We start from the raw sequence: 23,665 nt of genomic DNA on the forward strand, positions 1-23,665 counted from the left end.
AAAGGCTGATTTTATGCAATACTGATTACATTAAATATCCACTGGTGCCTCATGACATATTTGGATTTTGTGAAATTTACTTAAATATTTGCTAAATACTTTCTGGTAAAGCCTTTTGTTCTTCTAACATTGCTTTGGGGTGTGCACCATCTGATGATTTTGGTATGATGATAGAGCATTGCAACATTCTGCTTCAGGGTGAAGACAATTGTCACACCTCTAACACACAATAGCAGGGTATATAAGGTTTAAGCTCATAGCAGTCACTACAGACAAGAGCAACTGGTCACAATGAGTGGAAAGGCTAGCAGATCTGTGGGAATCATAGGAGCTCCCTTCTCTAAGGGCCAGGTAATCCATTTCTTGCTTTTAATGGACAGAATTCAGATTATTTAGACAGCTTTTGAATAATGATTTTTACTGTATTTATCATACATGTACCTGTATATACTTTAAAGGTAAAAATTGTCGCATATTAAAATCAAAATGAAAGCTATTTTAAAATACATGTTTTTATTTTTTTCCCCATGACAGCTAGTACCAGTCTGTCTTTTTTTAATCTCAGTTTTGCCATTATGATGGCATTTCATTACAAATTTTAGTTTAGTAAATAAACCATCTCATCATTGAAGACTGTGAAGGAATTTGAGTAAATTCTCCATCTAATATCTACTGTTACTGTGCTAGTTCTTGGCAAACTCATCAGAAAAAATTAAGTTCTAATTAGAATATTTGACAACTTAAATAAAAACAAATTTGCAGAAATTAAAGTTATTACTTGATTTTTATGAGCATAGTGCAATTATTACATTTTAAAAAAAATGAATATCCCATTGTTTTATATTGCCTGTTTTTATTTTTGCAGTTTTACATTTAAGGTTTTTACAGTTTCGATCTGTAAGAAAAATAATCATAAATGAAATCATATGTTAAATGCTTTTAAATTAATTTTATATTAATCATATCAGTGGCAATTTAGCGATTATTTTTTTTTTTACCAATCATTCCTTTTCCCAATGTATATTGTTTCATAAAAAAACTTTTTAGGTGTCAGAAAATCATTCCTTTTAATATAATTTTCCTAAATAGAAAAAACCTTATGCTGTTTTGGAAGTTGTAATTGGATATTACATTTAATTGGGAATTGTGGATATTTGATAAGGCAATTGTGTGTTTGGGGACAAATAGCTAAAGTGGAAAACATCCCCAATCCCTGCAAGCTTTACCGTTTAGCATTTGTTTTTTGTTTTTTGTTTTTAAATAGTAATTCCCTTTTCAATTCTCCACAATTTATGGTTTAGTGAGTATATATAATTTGAAGCAAGAAACACAGGTTTTGAGAGCTCTACCCAGAAGGCTTTAATCTAGAGAGAAACCTCATAAATGCTGGGTGTGTGCCAGACTAAGAGAGAAGTGTGATGGCTTCATGGGGGATATGAGAGGGTTAGGAGTTTGGGGATTAGTTGCATAATATATAAGACTTCTTAAAGATAAGATTTTCCAGGGAGCTTTTGAAGGTAGGGAAGGTGGGGAATATAACATGGCCGTGAGTTCCAGAAAGATATGGCAGCTACAGAACAGTCTTGAACAGTCTCAAGGTGCAAAAAGGGTCCAGGACACCAGTAGGTGAAAAAACACTCCAAATTTATTGAGGTTCCCCATTGAACTCAGTTTAAAGTATGGTATAGAGAGAATTTTTAAACTGCGTTCGCTTACTGTGGGAACCTCAATAAATATAGTGGTCTTTTTCACCTTTCGATGCGTGCTCGACATGTTCTTTCTGTATTCTATATTGGAAGTTGGACAAGAATGACTTGATAAGAGAGGTGTACAATTTTAGACAATGAAAAATGTGAGAAGGTTGCAGTAGCAAGGAGACATGCTAACAGTAAAAAAAGGCGTGGAAGGGTAACGGTCACTTGCAAGGTTTTTTACTATTATGTTTACTAATCTCTTATATTAGCAAATAATTGTTTTGTATTGTGTGAGAAATAAAAATGAATGTAGAAATCCATACCTGTGCAGCTCGGTACACTGAGTACCATCTTAGCTCCCTGTCAGTTATTGTTAAAAGCTCTGTCATTTGCACCTGGCAGTCAGCATAGAGAAAGCGCACAGAGAAGAGACATTTATTACGCTCTTCATTTGCAGTTTTTACGCTGGCTTTGCCTTGTTTGAACTGGATCATGATGTAATTTAATAAATCTTTAATATAAATGTAAAAGAAAACTGCTCATTTCATGGAAAAAAAAAAGGTTAAGACCAGTTATAGGTGATTTTCAATGTTTTATTCAATATAATAAATTCCACAGAAGTTACAGTTCCTCTTGAAGGTAAGAGTGATGTTTTGGAGGACTTGTAAGCAAAGGTCAGCTGCTTACTGTATTCTGTGAAGTTCTCAAAGGAGAAATGTTTACTTTTTTAAATTAAGTATAATATTTAAAGTACGAAGGATAGTTCCCTATACCTAACTGTATTTTTTTTTATTATGCCCAAGTATCATTAACTGGTCCCTCAGACAGGATATTTATATATTTATGCCTAGATGTATATAAACATATTTTGTAGAAAGTATTAAAAAATTCTTGCTAAGAACGTCCCAAATTTCACCAGATTTTTGAGTTTTCTGCCCTCTTTTATATACATCTTGGCATCCAATAGGTTAACCGCTCCATTCTCATCTATGGATGAAATGCATTCTTCTCACCTCAAGGATTTGTTCAAAGTTTCAGAACCCCAGGGGAACTTTTAACAGTTCCTATGGGTATTTACCCACATGAATTTACACATGCAAGGTTGTTAACATATTCTAAATAAATTGGTAAAGAAATCACAATAAGAAAAGGAAAAAAAACAAAAACCAACAAAAAAAGAACTAGTTTTTCCTGATATACTTGTTGCAGGATGACGTCTGAAAGTAAGCCCAATTAACATTAAAAGCATGCTACATTGTTATGGTAATAGTCATTAGGAATAGCAACAAGAACATGCAAATATCCAATGGCTATCTTCATAATAAGGTCATTATTAAACGAAGGAATGGTGGGAAACTTTTGTTAGGCAGAATCACTTTAAATAAAAAAAATAAAAAAAATTGGGATGTCTGATAGTCTTCCATGTGGCTGTTCATCTGTGCAAATGATTCAGAAAATGATTCAAATTAGGAAAAAAAATGGATACTGTAAAATATATGTGTACTGTAAAATATATGCATATAATATAACATATATTATATATGTATATAATATAAATATTAATACAAATATTAATGTTTTCATGACATTTAGTACACAGATCAAGTGAGATAAAGTAACCGAAGGGAAAAAGAGGAGGTTAAGTAAAAAATAATAATCTATATACAGTATATATATTATATATTTATTAAATACACAATATAAAAATATAGATTTTTTTTTTTTTTAATGCTCCCTTTCTTCCTTCAATTGGTCACACCAGTTGTGATGGCTGTCCCTTAACCATCAGTAACCTCTATATTTGACGTCATGGGGATAACTTCAAATCATATGAACATGCTCGTCCATTGCACAAATTATTATTTTTTTATACGTTTTTATGGCACTTTGCAGTTACGGAATTTGGGAGAGCAGTTGATCAGCCTAAATTCAGACGAATTGCAATTCAACCGAAAACTAAATTAAAGTCTAGTCTAGTCATTAAATTGAAGTAAATTTGGTAAATTGGTTATACTGGTTATACTGATTATAACTCTTCATAGTCTCCCAGCTTTTTATATTAAATAATCCATAAATCAGTTTTTTTTTTTAAATTTATTTATAAATTTATCACCTTAGAGATCAACTATATTATTCCAACATAATCTACTTATTCAGATATGAGACCTTCTGTTACTAAATAAGCATTCCATTTTAGACTAGTGTTCTTAAAAATCAGATTGTTTTCATGACATAGACGTTTGTCCTTAAGGTAAAGTTTAAACAAATACCACAACGTTGTAATTTTGAAATAGCAAAAATACTAAAATGTTAAAAGAACATTCCAAGCACCATAACCTGACATTATACTGGAGTGGGTATGGTGCTTGGAGTGATCTGGCGCCATAGAGCAATCCCGATTCTCCTTCTTGAAAAGATGGGATGCAGAGGATGTGGCTGTGGGCAACAAGTGGGACTCAAGTACATTGTTAAATAGTAAATTGTCATAGTAAACGTTGATTGTCATAGTAAAACTATTTGACATCTTACAATCTGAAGGTACTAAGGTTCTTAAAATTAGAGCCCACATACGGCTCCAGTCCAGGTCGGCCCCAATAGCAATTCTGAAAGTTTAGATACTATTACGCTTAACTGGCATTTCTTTCTAGCAGCCCAAGAAAATACACAAACAATGTTCAGTGCTGTTCCTCAATCTCTTCATCAAGAATTAAAGGTTATGTTTTATAATCACTCTTATTTCACAAGATCAAGGCACTAACTATATTTTATATTTCTGCATTTATTTGTGTAAATTAATCCATTGTTCTCATTCAGTTCAAGTAATACATATTGTCTGTTTTTCCATTCTTGTAGCCAAGGGGTGGTGTGGAAGAAGGCCCAAAATACCTAAGAGCAGCTGGGTTAAACAAGAAATTGAAAGAGCTTGGTAAGATCCCCGAGTATAATACTAAATTATAATGTTAGGGCCCTTGGGATGTTTGGAATGGAAACTTCAAATAAATAGATAATAGAGAGATGGAGGGATGGATGGACAGAGGGATAGATGGCTTACTATGTACTTGATAACAGTATTTACTTATGAGCATATTCTTATGAATACTTTATTGTTATTCTTTATAAAGTGCGCGCCTATTGTACAGAGCTTTGCAAGGACATATAAAACTTAAAAGTAATTTATATATTTATTTATTCATTAATTATTCACTGTATTAGTTTTATATACCTCATATGGATACATATATATAATGTATAGCCCAAATATACGTTATATACATTAGCAGTTGCAAAACAAATTATTCACTTTGACTCATAATAATAAATAACACTTGTAAACTGAACTAAAATGTATGTATATATATATATATATATATATATATATATATATATATATATATATATATATATATATATAGATTAAAGCAGGTATGTTTAGTCACTGGTTGCACAAGAGCTATATAGCAAGCAGCTACTTCCTTATGATTCTTGAAATGCTTGATACGTGCTTACTATTGCATAATGGAAGTTATGCAGAATACTTATTTCACATATAAATGTACACAATCCACGAAAAGCCTAGATTAGCCCACCAAAGTACAGTAAATGTGATATATTGTTTTTATATTCAGACCAATAACCCTTGTGGACTGATTAAAAATATCAACAATATCAACACTATCTCAGCTTGCAGCCAGTCCTCTGGTGACGATATGGCACGGGAAAAGCTATGCTTTCACCTTGTGCCATGCCAATTCATACCAGGGGTTGGGGCAATTAATGGCTGACTCAGTTGATTCTCTCAGCCTATCACTGCACATTACCCTTGGTATGGCGTGTAGCGAAGCAAAGCTTCACCCTGACTGTTCAATCATTGGATGATGTGCTGCACGTTAATGTAGACCAAGCATCTCAGCAAAACGGTGAGCAGCAGTGCCCATTGACTCCAGGCACCATCACAATTTCAAACAGTTGAAGTGGTTATTGTGTCTGCCTACAATGTTCTTTTATATGGACTTTAACCAACATATTCAGTATTTTTCAGTATGTAGTAGTATTTATAGTACAAGGAGTGTTTGGGTGTCTTTGGGTACAGTCCCTCCAGGCGATATTGGTGCCAGCAAAGCTGTTTTTTTTCAAGCTGCTCAACACATGAGTGAAAAGGGAGAGATTGCACCTAAAGACTCCTTGCATCATAACTAGTACAATGAGTTTGACTGGCTAAATATGTGTATGATTTTGTCTTGTGTAGTGGAATTATCTTTTAGTTTTAGGCTTACAATGTCAGTTTCATATCTAGTATTAAATGCTGTAGTCTACTGTTTACAGGCATCTGTCTAGGTAGCCAAGATTTTTAATATACTTTAACCATCGCAATGCACAAAATGTATTATATTATTATTTGCTGTTTACGGAACTGCTAAAACCTAGGTAGAGTAATAGCTCTAAAGGACAAAATTCTAAATTGCTGAGCTGCCACCTATGCCCTAGAACCATGATAGCGTTTGAAAATAATTTCTGCAATTCCTTCAGACCTTAAAATCTTGGCTTCAAATATAGTAAATCAGCATGAAAAACTTAAAATCTGCTCAATTCTGTGGTGGTAAAAAGCGACGAGAGCCTCGTTGTGGGATATCAGCTACTACTGCTGAACAGTTGGGGTAGGATAATCATACAATGAAGCAATAGATCTTTGCCTGAGCAAAAGTGTTTCCTTTTCCCTGCTCCTTCATGGCAAACATAGCTGTACTGTACCGAGGCCAGGAATATGATGTCCTGTAATTATGGCGATTTGTAATCAAATATTGGCCTTTAGGGAACAGTGATGAGAACTTCCTGCCTCTGGGTGTGTTTGTTTCCTGCATCCCAGTTGAGCTGTCATGTAAACCAATGATACAGGAATTGTAGGTCTCATTAGTTATCTGGGACTCAGGACCCTGTCACAACTCCCCTTCTAATTCTGTAATGAGGGCAATTATGGTGGTAATAAGTAATGATGTGTATCTGTAAAAAGGCCTGAATGGCTATCAAGTAAGAATTGTCTTTTGTTGCTAATTGTGCGTACTCCTGTAGCTGAGTCATCAGCCCAGCAATAACTACTTTTCTGTGTAATCCCATGCTCAGACATAGGCTTATATAGGGGATGTGTAGATGTGCTTAGGCACACCTAAAGTATATTATATAAAAAAAACTATTTCAGCTACACCTCAGCTTGTGTGACGAAAACAAACGACCAATATAATGAGTGGATTTTAAATGAATATCCTTTTTTTATTTAAAAATAAATTAAGAAAAAAATTACCTCTGTGTGCATTGCCAGGAAGTGGCCAACACACATTTCTCTAGACTAGAAATGATGAAACTGTGAAGTGTAAATGTTTTGGCTTGTCACATATTGTTACATGTTTTGAAATGCAAATGACATATAAATCATCCTCGTCTGTCACATCCTTTGAGGTTTGTACATATTTCTAAAAAGCTGCTCCATGCACTGAAACCAATAACTTTAGATCACATAGCAAAATATATACATCTAGTCTGACTCACCTTAGGGAAATAACTGCAAATGAGCTAAAACAAGCATGAATCCGTATTCTTATGCTTAATTTGTAAATATAGGAATTTTTGTACAGATTTTTTCACAGTGACAGTGTTAGTGTAAGGGGTTATGTTTGTTTAGTGATCGTGTAGTGAAGGAGTTAATGTGTATTTTAGTGTGTTAGGTTATTGTAAGGGTCCAGGAGAAGACTTTATTATTTGGGAAGCACTGAGATGTGCAAGTACCAGTGCTGCCTGAGATTATTGTGAATCAACTGCATGAAGTTGATAAATGCATTATTACACATTCATTACAATTAGTAATTAAACAAATAACTTCAGTGTTATCTCTTCTTGTGTATTACAAAAGGCAAATTCAAGTTCCAAAAACATGTTTTATGGAAAAACTCAGGAGAAGTATCAAGCGGAAAATAATTTTTGCTATATCTCTGAAGTGGGACCAGACAGTGAGCACCAGGGAGACCCCGATAAGTGTCAAATTATTTAAAAATGGTTTGACTCTTAACAATGGGACAATGTCAAGGGATATCTTGGTATCATCACCACTACATCTGCCTATAGTGGTTATGGTGCCTAGAGTACCACTCTGAACTAATTTTAGAGATTTACATTGATTGTTATATTCTATTTGGAGAGAAATGTATAAAATTCCTCGCTTTGTCCCTTTGCAGATTTTATGTCTGCTTGACTGGTTTCCATGCCACATACAATGACAGTGTACTACCTGACTTTAAAAGCTGAACTTAACCATCAAAGACTATGTACTGGTAGTACATGTGTGCCTTGGTCTGATTTTCGTAAATGATTAGGTTAATTTACTGAGCCACTGATGTCAGAGAAACTGATAATTAATGGAACACTGCAGGCAACATGTCACTTCTTTTGTATGTTAAAGTTGATGGGGAAAATAACTTCCCTGAGTTTAGTGAGCTTACTAAAATGTGTTCACACCCTAAAACAATAGTATTACCCTACCTCCAACCCTCATACCAACATTTCAAATAGACAAAGAGGGACACTTTCATTTTAGGGTTGTGAGTAGGGGGCTGTCCAGGTGCGGAGCTGTTCTGCAAAATATTAGGTTACTTACTATTAACAATTTAGGCAATTCTATATGTAATTTAGAACAAGAAAAATGTATATTATTTACAATGATTGACTTCTAAAAACATTTATTGTAGTTGAATACTGTGAGTATTATTGCTGTGGAGCTCTATTATACACTCATAGACATCAGTCTACATGGTACATTAGATCCATTCCATTGAATTCATGTAAAAATACCCATTTAAAATATATGAACTGGGCAAATATTACTCATGTATGATCATCCAAATGCTCTTCCACTGGAAGTTAGTTGCAGTGTGTATACGTTCTCGTTAAATTCATGTAGCATCAGATTAGAATTTAACATTTGCTAGGAGTATCAGAGTCACTCCATGATTATGGACACAATTGTGTAAAAGTTTGAAAAGTTTCATTTGACAATATCTGTTTTACGAAAAACAAAAAAAATATCTATTTTAAATATACATATATTTATTATTAAACTAATATGTGGAATGTTTTGGGTTTCTTTCCAGCCTATGATGTCAAAGATTATGGTGATCTGAATTTTGTGGACATACCTAATGACCAACCATTTGAAAATGTGAAAAACCCTCTCACGGTTGGGAATGCCACAGAAAAACTTGCCAATGCAGTTGCAGACATAAAGAAGAGCGGTAGGGTTTGTCTGACCCTTGGCGGAGATCACAGGTATGTCCAGATTTCTTATTATCTTTGGTGAAAATATTGTCAAATAGATTGTGACCCAGCAATATGCAGATTGAATTAACTCCTCCACTACCAATTTGTTTTTAGAATAGTTGAAACATGGGATAAATAACTAGCATATGATGTTAGGGTTCCTGTTCATCGACACCCTATACAATTTATGTTTTTCATGTATTCCTTTATCCTATACTGAGATGGTAAAAATTATTTAAAATGTCATGGAACCCCATGGCTTGTTTTCAGAAAGGACACACACAAAAGAGCTGTCGGGAGGCAAAAGGCAGGGTGGAGGCTGCCATCCTCATTATATAAGTATGTAGTGAGTGTATGTGTATGGGGGCTGTAGTATGTGTAGATGTAATTACATTAATTACATTCTATGCCCCACCCCTTCCTTGCTCACCTAGGGCCAGGGAGGTTGGATATCCAGATCAATGTTGGTCCAATGTTTCAATCTACACCTCAGTTGAGTGTACACTGTACAAAGTACTAGCGTGAGCTTTGGCACTCTGAAGACTAGAGTCTTCTGTCTCCCTCCGCCTGCAGCATTAAGCTAAATTGGTCTGGTGAGGGAGATCTATGATCTGACTACCTCTCAACCCATGAAGGCACATAGCGGTGCCTGCAGCCACCTTTGTGAGCTTCCAATAAACAGAAATTATGTCCAGCGTCCCTTGTAAATCAATATACTTTTATTTTCAATTCATGTACAGTAAGCTATTTATTTTATTGGTGAGTGATCTTCCATATGTCACTATTTGGAGATGTACTTGAAATGAAAATAAAAGAATATTAGTTTATAAGGAATGCTGGATATAATTTCTGTTTATTGTATTTACTACTGCCTGGAGTACTAGCACACTTTGATTGAAGCTATTTAAGTTTATTGGTGAGTGTTCTTCCATATTTCACTATTTGGTACCATTGTGAGCGTGATGCTTTGCAACCCTCACACCACAGATGGCATGCCTCTATATACCTTGGCAGTAAACCCAACAGACATTTGTTGATTGCTCAGTATCTTTTTTTGGTCCTAATTGGTAGACTTTTTTCTATCCTGACTTATAATTTTTTTTATTAAGAATACTTTTTATAACACCTCACGATTAACAATGAAGACCAACTTCTCTGTGTTCTTATAGTGATTAGAAATAGCATTTACCTACAGGTTGTATATATACAGTACTATGCAAAAGTCTTAGGCCATCACCAGCTGTATTTCATTAGCAAAGTTTTGATGACATTCTTATTTATATTTTCAGTTTCTTTATTAAGATACAAACAGAAAAACAGGGAATATGTACAAAACATATATATAAAAAAATTCAGAACAAAATAGCCAGTCTTTAGTGTGACCACCCTTGGCACTAAACACATCTTAAACTCTTTTGGGGAGACTGTCCTGATGTTTTTTGAAGTAATCTTTTGGTATATTATACCAGGCTTTTTTTCAGCACTTTCCAGAGTTCTTTTTAGATTTAGGTTTCTTTTTTATTTATTTTTTATTTGTCCAGGTGATCCCATAATGTCTCTATAATATTCATGTCTGGACTCTGTGGAGTCCAGTCCTTGACTGACAAGTGTTTTGTCAGTTGTTTTTCTCTTAGAAAACTATAATACATGCAATTGTTTCAGATGAACCAGAAGAACATGAAAATGGGCATAATATAAAATGTATGTATTTCGCAGTACACTGATAGTATCATTTTCTTGCCCAAAAAATGTCTACATTTATATATTTAGTAAATATATAATATATAAAAAAAACACTTTTTATGGTTCCTCCTCTTTTTCCTCATTGGTCAATTCTCACTTGATCTGTGGAAAAAAAAAACATTTAGTGGCTGACCCCTAAACATCAGCCAACTCTTGTTTTGCATCAGGGGTGGAACTCAGTCACAAAACAAGCAAAACTGTTCACCCATTGTCCATGTTATTTGGTTTATGATAAGTCAATATGCTGCTTTGGAGCTATTGCATTCAGAAGACCTGGTAATCATCCAATATTCTGATTAATAGCAATTTGTTTGAAGTTGAATGTAAAGGTCTATTATTTACTAAATAATGCCAATGAGGTACTTATTTGCATACAAATAAACTTTAATCTACTATTCTTGACCTGCCGATGTAAAATGTCCACCCAATCAATTAGCAAGGGACTACTAATTACCATGAAAAACTCTTTACGTCACAATAACATTCCTTTAGCTGCAAACAATGGGGTTCTTTCATATGTACAGATACCTGCCATGTTTTCAAATGGCAAAGGACTTTTTCATGTATGTGGACACATTCCAGTTTCACATTGCCTTCAAAGTCAGGCATATTTTAAGGAGTTTGAGCATTCATATATGTCTGGGATATGTCTGGTAGAAAACAAATGGAAATTAGCATAACTGTGATCTAAAAATATCATGATAAACCACTTTAAAGGGACACTTGTAGGTTTGATAATTTAATGTATTAAAATATGAATTAGTTAAGGTACCCTTTCTATTTTGTGAAAGACAGTCATTTTGACAGAATAAATATATCAGAAAGTGACCTTGTAATCTACGGTACATGTTTAGTGTATAACAGGTCCATCTTTACCTATATTTAAATGCAAAAGAAACAAAAGCAATACAAGAACTTTCACAGCTATTTATTGTTTTGATAATTCTAATACTGCCATAGTTATTGACAATTCCAGTAAAGTACAGGGGCCCAGCATTCTAGGGCACGTGGGCTAAGCATGGCACTCGAGTAGCCTTGGCATGGCACACAAGAATGCCAGAGTCAAACAGGTTGTGGATATCTTAGGATCATCCCTGGAGCTGGCCTATCAAGGTTTCCAGTGGGACTTCTTCAGACACCTGCTAGTGCCAACTGAACATTCAGCGCTAGCGATGCTGGTGGTGAGTGGCATTCCTCAATGTACTTAATACAGCGCTTGGAGGCAGTAATCACGTCCTCCTAGCACTTGTTAAGGGGAATCCACATTGGAGGCATGGCATCCAGCCATCACAGTCCCTGCCTTTGACCTTTACCTGGCAAGCCCAACAAGTAGCCTCTCACACGCAGTTCCCTAAAGCAGCTCCCTCACATACACAAAACACTGCACACACAATCCCCAAAGCAACCCCTCCATACACAGAACACATTCACATACATAACATGATAGGCAGCCTACACATGTATCACAAACACAATACTACACACTGCTAATGCACATACACCATATAATGCAGTCGACGAATGCACAAATACAACCTTACAAACCAAATGCAGCACCCATACACAAGATTAGCAGAATATGTCAACATATACATATGTTCATTTAAAAAATAGGACCGGCACAGCAAAGGACTTCAAATTCTTGTTTTGGCATAGTGCTACTAAAAGGTTGCCTTCCCCTGGTGAAGTGCAACAAATATAGTTGAGAATATAGATTGTCATTTACAGTGTGATGCTTAAGGTGAAAAGAGACCCACAGAATAATTCAATTTAACATGTATAGAATTTGTAACAGTCTACAGACATGGTAAAGATGTAAAGGGTATCTGTCATGCCTATAACAACTTGGCAAGGCACACAAGGCTGCCAGAGTCCAACAGGTTGTAGATATCTCAGTGGGTGGCAGTGATTAGCTGAGAGTGTCAGCTGATCGCTCTCAGTGTATCACAGTCTCTTATTGCTGGGATGAATTGGTATAGCTAAAGAAGAGTGTGATATCTGCCTTAGCCATACCTCCGGTGGGGGCTCTGCTGTAGGTAGTCAGGTACTCTCACAGTGTTAAACTGATTGAAAATAGTTATTACTGAAAATATTAACATCTTTAAGTGCACCTTTAATGTCTGAATTCAGCATGATATGTGTGCATGCCAGAAGCAATTTGGTAGTGGCGGAATTTAAAGGGCCGCTGTAGGCACTGTATATGCTTCATCTCATTAAACTGGTTATATTGTCTGAAATCCCCTGATGCTAGATGAGAGTACCCAGCAGCCCATCCCCTCTGTTCTGCTTTGACTAATGAGGAGGTATTAGCCTGAGCAGCAACAGTCAGCTGTGACTGAGAGAGTCCACTGACTGATTTTAGCCTATCAGAGCTCCAACTGATGGTATGAGTGGGTATGACAACAAATGTGTAATCTTTGCTTTAGCCACACCTCCAGAAGGGGCCAGACTGTGGGTGGCCAGGGACCCTTATTTACTGTTAAACTGATCAAAAATGGTTTAAAGGGGGGGGAAATGCCTGGTGACTCCAAGCACTATAACGAATTCAATTAGATAACATGAATATACATGAAATGATTATTGACTACAGTGTCCCTTTAAATAAATACTCCAAGCACTGTAGTGGTTCTGGTATCAGGAGTACCCTGGCACCCCTCATTGTCTTCCTACCTAGGGTTTACAAGGCACCCATAAAAGCCTCCACTAACCATCACCAAAGAGACAGAAATTCCTCAGTAGCAGTTTCTGTAAACTTCCCTGATGCACTGCAAACTGTAGTGGCTATGGTGTTTAAAGTTATATATATTTTTTTTCCCAATAATTTTCTCCCCTGAAACTAGATATTGGGACATGCTGCCTGTTTACCTCAATTATCTGTTTGTTGTGTCCCTACAGCTTGGCACTTGGAACAATTGCAGGTCATGCGAAGGTTCACCCTAATCTTTGTGTAGTTTGGGTGGATGCCCATACTGATATCAACACTCCATTAACATCGCCCAGTGGCAACCTGCATGGGCAACCTGTGGCATTCCTTCTAAAAGAACTAAAAGAAAAGGTAAACAAAATTTAAAAAAAAATATCCGTGCATGGAGCCCACATAATGTGAAAGATCTTTTTAACCCATTATTGTATTTTATGAATTGAAATTGCTGCTCAATAAACGTCTCTGCATTGAAATTGAACTAAACACATCATAGAGTAAAAAATGCTAACAGAGGTAATATAGATGGAGGATGGATATATGCTGTTGTTACACTTCCCATAATTCTCTACCACCCGACAGAAACGGAAATATAAACAAACAGCTAGATAGAAATGATTAAATATGGTTCTGAACCATTTTGTGAAATTTGATGCTTCTGGTACAATGAATAATAAAAAAAAAAAACATTTTATGACTGAGTCCTGACACTTTAAGTAATGTGTGTCAGTTAGCTACAGAAATCATCAAGCAATTGTAATTCTAATACTTGGTCTTATACTTTATATTCCTTCCTTTCAAGATGCCCAATGTTCCTGGATTCTCTTGGGTGAAACCATGCCTGTCAGCTAAAGACATAGTATACATTGGACTAAGAGATGTAGATCCTGGAGAACAGTAAGTCTGGTTAACGTTTTTGGTGTATATATTTTCTCTGACAGATCTCTCCATGTTTAAAATCAATTACATTCCTGTAAATGTTGATGTATTAAAGGAACACTATGACATAAGGAATACAAATATGTATTGCTAACCCTATAATGACCTGCTCACTGGTTAGGGTACCACACACTGCTGCCCCCATCTGTGTAAAGTAAAATGTAGTTTACGTACCATTTCTACCTTGCTGTGGTGCTACTTTTTGTTAACCAGCCCCACCTCTTTGGTTGAGATCGTCAATGGTGACATTCTTAGCTAAACTAATGTTTTACCACAGGAAACTCTGTGCTGTACCTACAAAATGGTCTCTTTTAGTTTAGACTATCTGATTGAATAGCCACATTTAAAGAGTGTCTAACAGTGGTTGGCAACCTTCGACACTCCAGATGTTGTGGACTACATCTCCCCTGATGCTTTGCTAGCATCCTTACTGTATGGCTGTAAGAGCATTATGCGAGATGCAGTTCACAACATCTGGAGTGCCGAAGGTTGCCTACTCCTGCGTGTAGTGTGGGTCAGTGGGACAGTCACTAAAATAATGAAAATATGTTAAAACAGGGGCATAGCAACTAGGCCGCTTTATTAAGATGAAGCAGTCTGGGTGTCTATAGTGTATACATACACTATATACATATAATTTTAAAATGGCATTTTTAATACAGAATCTTGTCACTGGTTGGAATTAATTTCTCATAATACTCTACCAGCCTAAGACTGGAAGGGATGTACACTCCTGATAAACAGGGTTAAGTGCCTATCTACTGACCACATACAACCGTTTAAATTATATGAAACTGGCAAGGAAGCAATTTTTTATTGAATAGTGCATTTGGAGTAAACAGAACATTGTTTTCTCTATAACACTGTTTTCTAGAACCAAATGTATATTTTTGTTCATATTATATTTGTTGAGTGTGATAATATTTAGATAATTTCACTGTCTATAAAAGGCTATATATCAAAATTAAAAATCTGAAAGTGTATGCTATGCAAGCAACAACATTTTATTCCATATTTTTTTCTATAGTTACATTCTCAAGCATTATGGTATAAAATACTATTCAATGACAGAAGTGGATAAACTTTCAATTAAGAAAGTGATGGAAGAGACACTGGAATATTTGGTGGGAAAGTAAGTAATTTTCAGAAACTTTGTCAAACAACTGTAACAGAATGAAAGAAAAGAGGGAGAACTAAACTCCCCCCCCCCCCCCCTCCTACCCCCCAACATAATACAATTTAAAAAGCCTAAATAGGATATATAAAGATAGAAGTGTGAACAGAAAAATGAATTCACTATATATGAAGTTGTTAGGCATGATCTGTCCATTGATTTACATGTTGACTGCCAGACCTATAGCATTTTCCCCACAATCACTCTCTATACTTAGAACCCAGATCTCTAGTGCGGTGGGATCTCATTAGGAACTCTGTTTCCTTACAATAGCCTTGGTTCAATATTATTGGCAAAACCCACTTGAAAATGATCAAATTCTAGCAGCCTAACCCAATCAATGTGTAGGCTCCTCGACACAGAGGTTAGACTCCCTGGCTAGTGCGCATTAGGTGACTGCCTAGTATGCCTAGTAGTAGTACCAGCCCTGCTCTGATAAATGTGCTTCAGGTTAACCCTGTTAAATAACTAACCCTATTGTAAAATGTAATAAATAAAATGCCTATGTGGGCCAATATAACTCCCACCGTAGCACAAGGAAGTTTATACCTCTTCCATACCCCCACTTGCAGTGCTGTGAGTGGAGGCATCCCTGATAAACATGCATCCAATGGCAGGTTGCTGGACCAAAAATACTAGCAGCTGGGCAGCTATGTGTACAGTCCCTGCTGTGCTCTCATCCATGGGCAATGTAAAGGGGGCTTCAAACTAAAGAATGGGGGGGACAGATCATTTCCCACCCCCTTCCTCCCTCTGTGCTCCCACCCAAGGCAGGGGCTCTATTAAATTCTAAAAATAGTGTCACTGGGTGGGGGCTCTAATTAAAATACACAGAGGGGACCTAATGCCCTCTCAGCCACTACTCATTGGTAGCAGGTGGGGGCTCTAATATGTATTATAACCCAGGACGGACGTTAAGTAACCACACATGGCTGCTAGGTGGGGCTCTAATATTATTATTAAACTAAGGAGAGACCTAATGCTCCACGATCAGTGCTCACCCTCAGTTGGTGGATAGAGGCTAATAACTAAATACAGAAGAGGAAGATGACCATACCTTTGCCCACTCACCACAATTTTGTCCCGGCCCAGTAGCTAGGTGTTCCCAAGGCCCAAGCCACCCCTAGCCAATACAAAAACCCAACCTCCACCACCCTCATCGTAACAATAGTGAGAGGAGGCTCAATAATTCTAATTTTAAAAACAGCATACTTACCATTTGATGTCTTCTTTCTTCTCAGAACTTATTTTCTACAAGCCTAAAACTTACTTTTTTTTTTCAATTGTAAAAAAATGAGGAAAACAAAAACCATGATGCAACAAAATGGCCCATTGTTTAAAAAAGCATTTATGAACTACATTCAGCAGTCAGTATTTTCAAGGCCATTTATCAAGAATTTTGCCCTTGATAAATGGTATTTCATTATACAATCCGATCGATGGAAAGTACATTATCAAATTTTTTTTTTTTATATTTTAGAAAATCAGAAATTGATAATATTCGTTCCGATATTTAGCAACTCCCAATAAGCCTTTTATCTGCTCAGATTGATTAATTGTCTGTCATTAAAGGCAGTTATTAAGTGCATATAAACCAATAAAAGGCTTATCAGGAGCCAATGAATTGCCGATACATGTCACCTGCTGATATGTAGTCGAGGCCTATGCCTTAAAAGAGCACTATAGGGTCAGGAACACAAACATGTATTCCTGACCCTATAGGGTTAAAACCACCATCTAACCACCCTGTCACCCTCATGCCTCTCTAAAAATAGTAAAATCTTAATTGTATTCAAGCCTGAAGCCGTAACTCTGCATGCTGTTCGCCTCAGGAAAACTAGCTGTCTGCTGACATCATCAGAAGTGGTGGCCTGATCCAATCACAGTGCGTCCCCATAGGATTGGCCAAGACAGACTTAGGGGCAGAGCCAGCATGATTCAAACACAGCCCTGGCCAATCAGCATCTACTCACAGAGATGAATTGAATCAATGAATCTCTATGAGGAAAGTTCAGTGTCTGCATGCAGAGGGAGGAGACACTGAATGTTTGGATGCATTTTAGGCAGTCATGACCCAGGAAGGATCTCTAACGGCTTTCTGAGGAGTGTCCAGTGACGTTATCACTAGGCTGTAATGTAAACACTGCATTTTCTCTGAAAAGACAGTGTTTACAGCAAAAAGCCTGAAGGTAATGATTATACTCATCAGAACAAATGCAATAAGCTGTAGTTGTTCTGGTGACTATAGTGTCCCTTTAACTTTTTCTATGCTGATTTTAAATTCTGAGAGCTCTGCAGATAATCCTGTGTTTCTAAATGCACACGAAGCAAACATCCTATTGACTGAAATGATGCCAGGAGTTAACAAGGAGTTAGTTAATGAGCTAAATGTGATTAAAATGTCATGTCATGTTGAATGTACTTAATGCTGTATGAATGGATTATACAGTGGTAATTGACTATCCACAACAAAGTGATTGGAGATGGGAGATCTATCCTTTAGAAGAGAAATAATGTTTGAGGTTTAGCAGACAAATATTTAAATGTTAATTACTTTAGTAGAAAAATTTTTACTTTTTCCACAATATTGCTCTGAAATGCACACAATGGTTATGTTTAGGTTTTTAGACAACAAATGGCATTTATATGTTCTGCTATATACATCGTACCTACAGGCATGGGGCTGGGAAATATAAAGAATGAAGATATACAAAAAAGAATAGTTTTAAAGTCCTAGTGTACCTAGGGCTCCAGACAAGGATTGGCCCAGTCTGAACAACATGCTTTGTGAGGAGAGTTAAAGGTCCGTTGTAAGGAGTTGCTAATACAATGTACTAGGACACACATTTAGCCACTTTAAAAACATATTTTAATGTGGGAGTGGATGGTTAACAGTGGCATGATGTCAGTTACTTAATTGATGGGAAGGGGTGGCAAACCTGAGGAGTTCTTATATTTATTATTATTTTAAGACTTGACCTCCTGTTAAAGGTACATCATAATGCTTAAATTAAAATAGCTGTAATTATCTGGAATTATAATATGTTCTCTTTTATTATATTTGATAAAAGGGAGAAGAGACCCATCCATTTGAGTTTTGACATTGATGGCCTGGATCCAAGTATTGCACCAGCCACCGGAACACCTGTAGCTGGGGGTTTAACCTACAGAGAAGGCATGTATATCACAGAGGAGCTATTCCATACAGGTAAGTGATGTAATCCTAACCCTTTTCAAAAGGCTATTTCAAAACATATCAGCATCTCCTCCTCCTGTGTCCACGGTTTATGACTTTATTTTGTATTACTGACTTAACAAGTTTAAAACAAAAAATTAAAACAAACACAGAATTCAATATTATATCTGATACAATATGTCAGCCTTCTAAAGACTTTAAAGGTTAAAGCATTACCTGTAAAGTGTTAACAAAAAGTATTTTACAACCTTTCAGTGCACTGTTTGTGCCTGTTCTTTTTGTCTTATATGTAGAGCATGGGATCATGGCCTTATTTTCATTTGGCTGAACATCTTGACAGTTAATTCATTTATTTATACCAGATTACTATTGTCTGTGACACCTAGGAAGAAACCCATTATAATGAAAGGCTGTAAGCTCAGTGCATCCTAACTAACTCAAAAAGTTAGCAGATAGAAGAATAGCTGGGCGAGAGAGTGAGATCACATTAAAAAAAATATTGTGTATAAACAACAATGCAAAACATATTTCTAAATGTGGTTATTTTTTACCGTCACTTTCACAGATGCTTAAACAGGCATTTATGCAATACCTATTAGGGGAAGATTTTTCAAAGTGTTCTATTCTAAAAAGTGATGCAAAGTACTAAAGTGGGACAATCTCCATGGAAACCAGTGGAACTAGCAGACGTTCCATTGGTAACTCTTCCCCTCTTGAGAACAAATACCGACAAGTTCCCCAAAAATATAATTTTTTTTTAACATTATTATTATACAGTTGATTCTCAAAAAATTTGAATATCGTGCAAAAGTTCATTTATTTCAGTAATGCAAGGTAAAAGGGGAAACTAATATATGAGATTGACGCATTACATGCAAAGCAAGATAGTTCAAGCCGTGATTTGTCATAAGTGCGATGATTATGGCTTACAGCTCATGAAAACCCCAAATCCACAATCTCAGTAAATTAGAATATTACATGCAATCAATAAAACAAGGAATGTACATATAACAATATCGGACCTCTGAAAAGTATAAGCATGCATATGGACTCAGTACTTGGTTTGGGCCCCTTTTGCAGCAATTACTACCTCAATGCAGCGTGGCCTAGAAGCTATCAGCCTATGGCACTGCTGAGGTGTTATGGAAGACCAGGATGTTTCAATAGCGGCCTTCACCTCTTCTGCATTGTTCGGTCTCTTTTCCCTTCCACATAACTTTCTATTAATGTGCTTTGATACAGCACTTTGGGAACATCCAACTTCCTTCGCAATTACCTTTTGAGGCTTTCCCTCCTTATGGAGGGTGTCAATTATAGTTTTCTGCACAACTGTCAGATCAGCAGTCTTCCCATGATTGTGATTCCTACTGAACCAGACTGAGAGACCATTTAAAGGCTCAGGAACCCTTTGCAGGTGTTATGGCTTACTTAGCTGATTAGAGTGGGACACTGTGAGCCTAGAATATTGCACCTTTTCACAATATTCCAATTTACTGAGATTGTGGATTTGGGGTTTTCATGAGCCATAATCATCGCACTTATGACAAATCACGGCTTGAACTATCTTGCTTTGCATGTAATGCGTCTATCTCATATATTAGTTTCCCCTTTTACATTGCATTACTGAAATAAATTAACTTTTGCACGATATTCAAATTTTTCAAGTATCACCTGTATGTACCTTTAAATTGCAAAGGTAGTAGATACCTGGTGAATAATGATGGTGGTTATTATTTCACAGTAAAACAAAAAACAAAAATTCCTAAGCGAACACTGTTATTTTCCATGCTACGTGATCATGCAATAATCTATATTGCGAAACAGAGAGGAGAAATGTGCTTCAAGGGCTTGTGATAGACACATGACAAAAACAGAGTGTAGAAAAAAAAAATGAGAATGTTCTTCTTGGGCTATGGCCAATACAGATAATCACTTTCCATTATCAATATTGGACAACTTTTGTACTCTGGTCGAAATGCTTAGGCAAACATCCATGTAACTCAAAATGTTCAAGGTTGTAGAATATTATTGATCTTTTAGTTTGTCACTGAAACACCAAGAACAGATTTAAATTTCTTATATTACCAATTAAAGTAAATATTAACAATTCTAATGAAAAAAAAAAAGACTTAAACGTACAATAATGGGAGTAGGATAACCCCAACATGGGAAACTAGGGTTTTCAGCAGGAATATCAAGAGTTGCTAGTCTTCATAACTTATTCACCCAAATATGGGCCTATAGCAACAATAGGCTAAAACAGAAGAATTCAAAGAGTTATGTTTAATTTTTTTAAAATATGTATTTTACCCATGAGCAATAACATGTTCATCCTAATGAATAAAAAAAAAAGGAATATTTGATAATTGGTCATATATATTTTTTTATTTATTAACCTTAAACTTAAAGGAACACTCCAATCACCATAAACACTACAGTGCACTGTAGTGGATATGGTGCCAGGCTTACCTTGGTGCTCCCCCAGAGCCAATAGTGAACCTGTTTGCTAATAATGGTTTCACAATGTATCTGCAGACTGGCAGGCACTGGTCACCTTCTCCATTTACATCCTGAAGCACCTGCATGGCGCCTCCATTAGCTCTCGTGAGCTAAGCCCTACTAGGCAAACTTATTGTCTGAGAGTATCAACTGATTGTGCCAGAGAGCTATGGCTAGCTCAAAGCAGAGAGTTCTCAGTAGAGGAGGTAAACGGCACCCAGTGGACCCAAACTAACACACAAAAAACATGTTGTGAGCTAAACGGGGAAGAGGCAGGACAATTTGTCCAAGAATGGGTTGTGTCTTGGCACACTAGACATACCCATTGCACATACCTATGTCTGAGCCAAAGTAAGACCATCCGGTTTAATGTTTTGCAAGATGTTAAACATTATCTGGCCACTCGCACAATATTGAGAAATGTATGCCACAACAGAATACATGTATACCCCTTTGTGCTGGAGAATGTCCTCTCATAAGGTTAGGGGATGACTTAAAAAAATCAAAAAGTTATAACTAATTTACTATTATCACTTCTTTATTTTAGGATTGCTTTCTGCTGTAGATATGATGGAAGTTAATCCATCGCGTGGAGAAACAGAGAAAGAAGCCCAGTGTACAGTTAACACCGCCATCAACATGATCTTGTCCACCTTTGGGAAATCGCGGGAAGGATTTCATGCACCAACATATATTTTTCCAGATCCCCCATGCACAAAAACACCAAAAAATTAGTAGTCAAAACTAAATAAAATTTCCGTTTTCTGTAAACATGACTATTTTGATAGCAATATTTGGACTTTTAAAGTCGTACATCAAAATGTTAACAGAATTAGATTCAGATATTTAATTTTCAGAAGTGGGTCTGAAATTTTTAACCTGCTCTTGTCATTTACATTCTGCTACTCATCAAATGATTCTGTTTCAAAGAAGAAAAAAATCTAATCTTTATCTATTTGAACATGTAGAAGGTGGCATGAAAGATATTTGTTGCAAAAATCTTATATAATAAAAATATTTATACTTTCAAATAAGAATGAATCAATGCAGAATATGAAAACGGTGCATATATTCTCTATTCCCTACTCTCTGTTCACTAAACTTTGAGTTTAATCAAAGGGAATATAATGCAAGGAATAGAAGTTGTATTTCTAGCACTATAGCTCCCTCGCACCCCCCTCCCTTTGCACCCCCGTCTGCACTATAAGGGTTAGTAAACCCTCACTATACTTACCCGATTGCTGTGCCGATCTCCCTCGGTGCTGTTTTGGCGCCCTCCCAACCCCACCCCCGTCATCACCCGACAGGGGACACTAATACGCATGCGCGGATGCCTATAGTGTCCTTTAAAGGACCATGTGATTGAATATCTGAGCTGAGCTAATTCACCATTGCTAGGCTTCTGAATGGAGTATTTCTTAGCCAATTGAATACCCTAAAAATGACAGAAAGAATCATACGTATGTTTTGATTCATACAGTCATGGATTTGTTGACTATACCTTTACTGTAATAGCCCCTTAAATACAATGTAACAATGTAACAATGTAGACAGCAGATTTTGAATCTTGTATATATTTGTAAATGTTAAAATTAACTCAACCTGTCACCTTTTCCTCTGCATATATCAAAGAAGGACTAAAAATAAATCAGTGTGTCTAACAAGTTGCCTACTCTATATCATTTCAGTTTTTGAGATATATATTCTTAAAGGGACACTATAGTCACCTGAACAACTTTAGCTTAATGAAGCAGTTTTGGTGTATAGAACATGCCCTTGCAGCCTTACTGCTCAATCCTCTGCCATTTAGGAGTTAAATCCCTTTGTTTATGAACCCTAGTCACACCTCCCTGCATGTGACTTGCACAGCCTTCCATAAACACTTCCTGTAAAGAGAGCCCTATTTAGGCTTTCTATATTACAAGTTCTGTTTAATAAGGATTTTCTTATCCCCTGCTATGTGAATAGCTTGCTAGACCCTGCAAGAGCCTCCTGTATGTGATTAAAGTTTAATTTAGAGATTGAGCTACAATTATTTAACCCCTTAAGGACAGAGCTTCAGAAGCTTGACTTACGCTTAATGACACAAGCAATTTTTGCATTTTCTTGCTGTTTGCGTTCAACTGCAATTTGCATCTCTCTCATTTATTGCACCGACACATATTATATACTGTTTTTTAAAGGACAGAAAGGGCTTTAATTTGATATAACATATAAATATATAAATGCTTACTTATTATAAAAAAAATACAGAAAAATGCAAAAAAAATGAAAAATATTGTTTTTTTTTTTACAGTTTTTGCAATCATAATGTGTGCATAATTAGTGCAGGTTAAGAAAAGTAATTAAAAATAAATTCATTTATTTGTTCTGATTTACAGAATATATAATGTGTCTGGGATTGTAAGTTTTTTTTG

The 23,665-nt window shown here is 36.1% G+C and overlaps 1 protein-coding gene across 1 annotated transcript; it reads left to right on the plus strand.

Moving 5' to 3' along the window:
- Window positions 1-267: 267 nt before the first annotated feature.
- Window positions 268-23,261, plus strand: ARG1 (arginase 1). The gene is made up of 8 exons (XM_063441180.1): window positions 268-351; window positions 4,548-4,620; window positions 8,831-9,005; window positions 13,635-13,794; window positions 14,243-14,337; window positions 15,407-15,511; window positions 18,625-18,761; window positions 21,796-23,261. The coding sequence occupies exons 1-8, from the start codon at window positions 292-294 to the stop codon at window positions 21,981-21,983; spliced, it is 993 nt and encodes a 330-aa protein (XP_063297250.1). The 5' UTR covers window positions 268-291; the 3' UTR covers window positions 21,984-23,261.
- Window positions 23,262-23,665: the final 404 nt, after the last annotated feature.

The sequence above is a fragment of the Pelobates fuscus genome, chromosome 2, assembly GCF_036172605.1.
Source record: "Pelobates fuscus isolate aPelFus1 chromosome 2, aPelFus1.pri, whole genome shotgun sequence".
In the NCBI taxonomy this organism is placed as follows: Eukaryota; Metazoa; Chordata; class Amphibia; order Anura; family Pelobatidae; genus Pelobates; species Pelobates fuscus.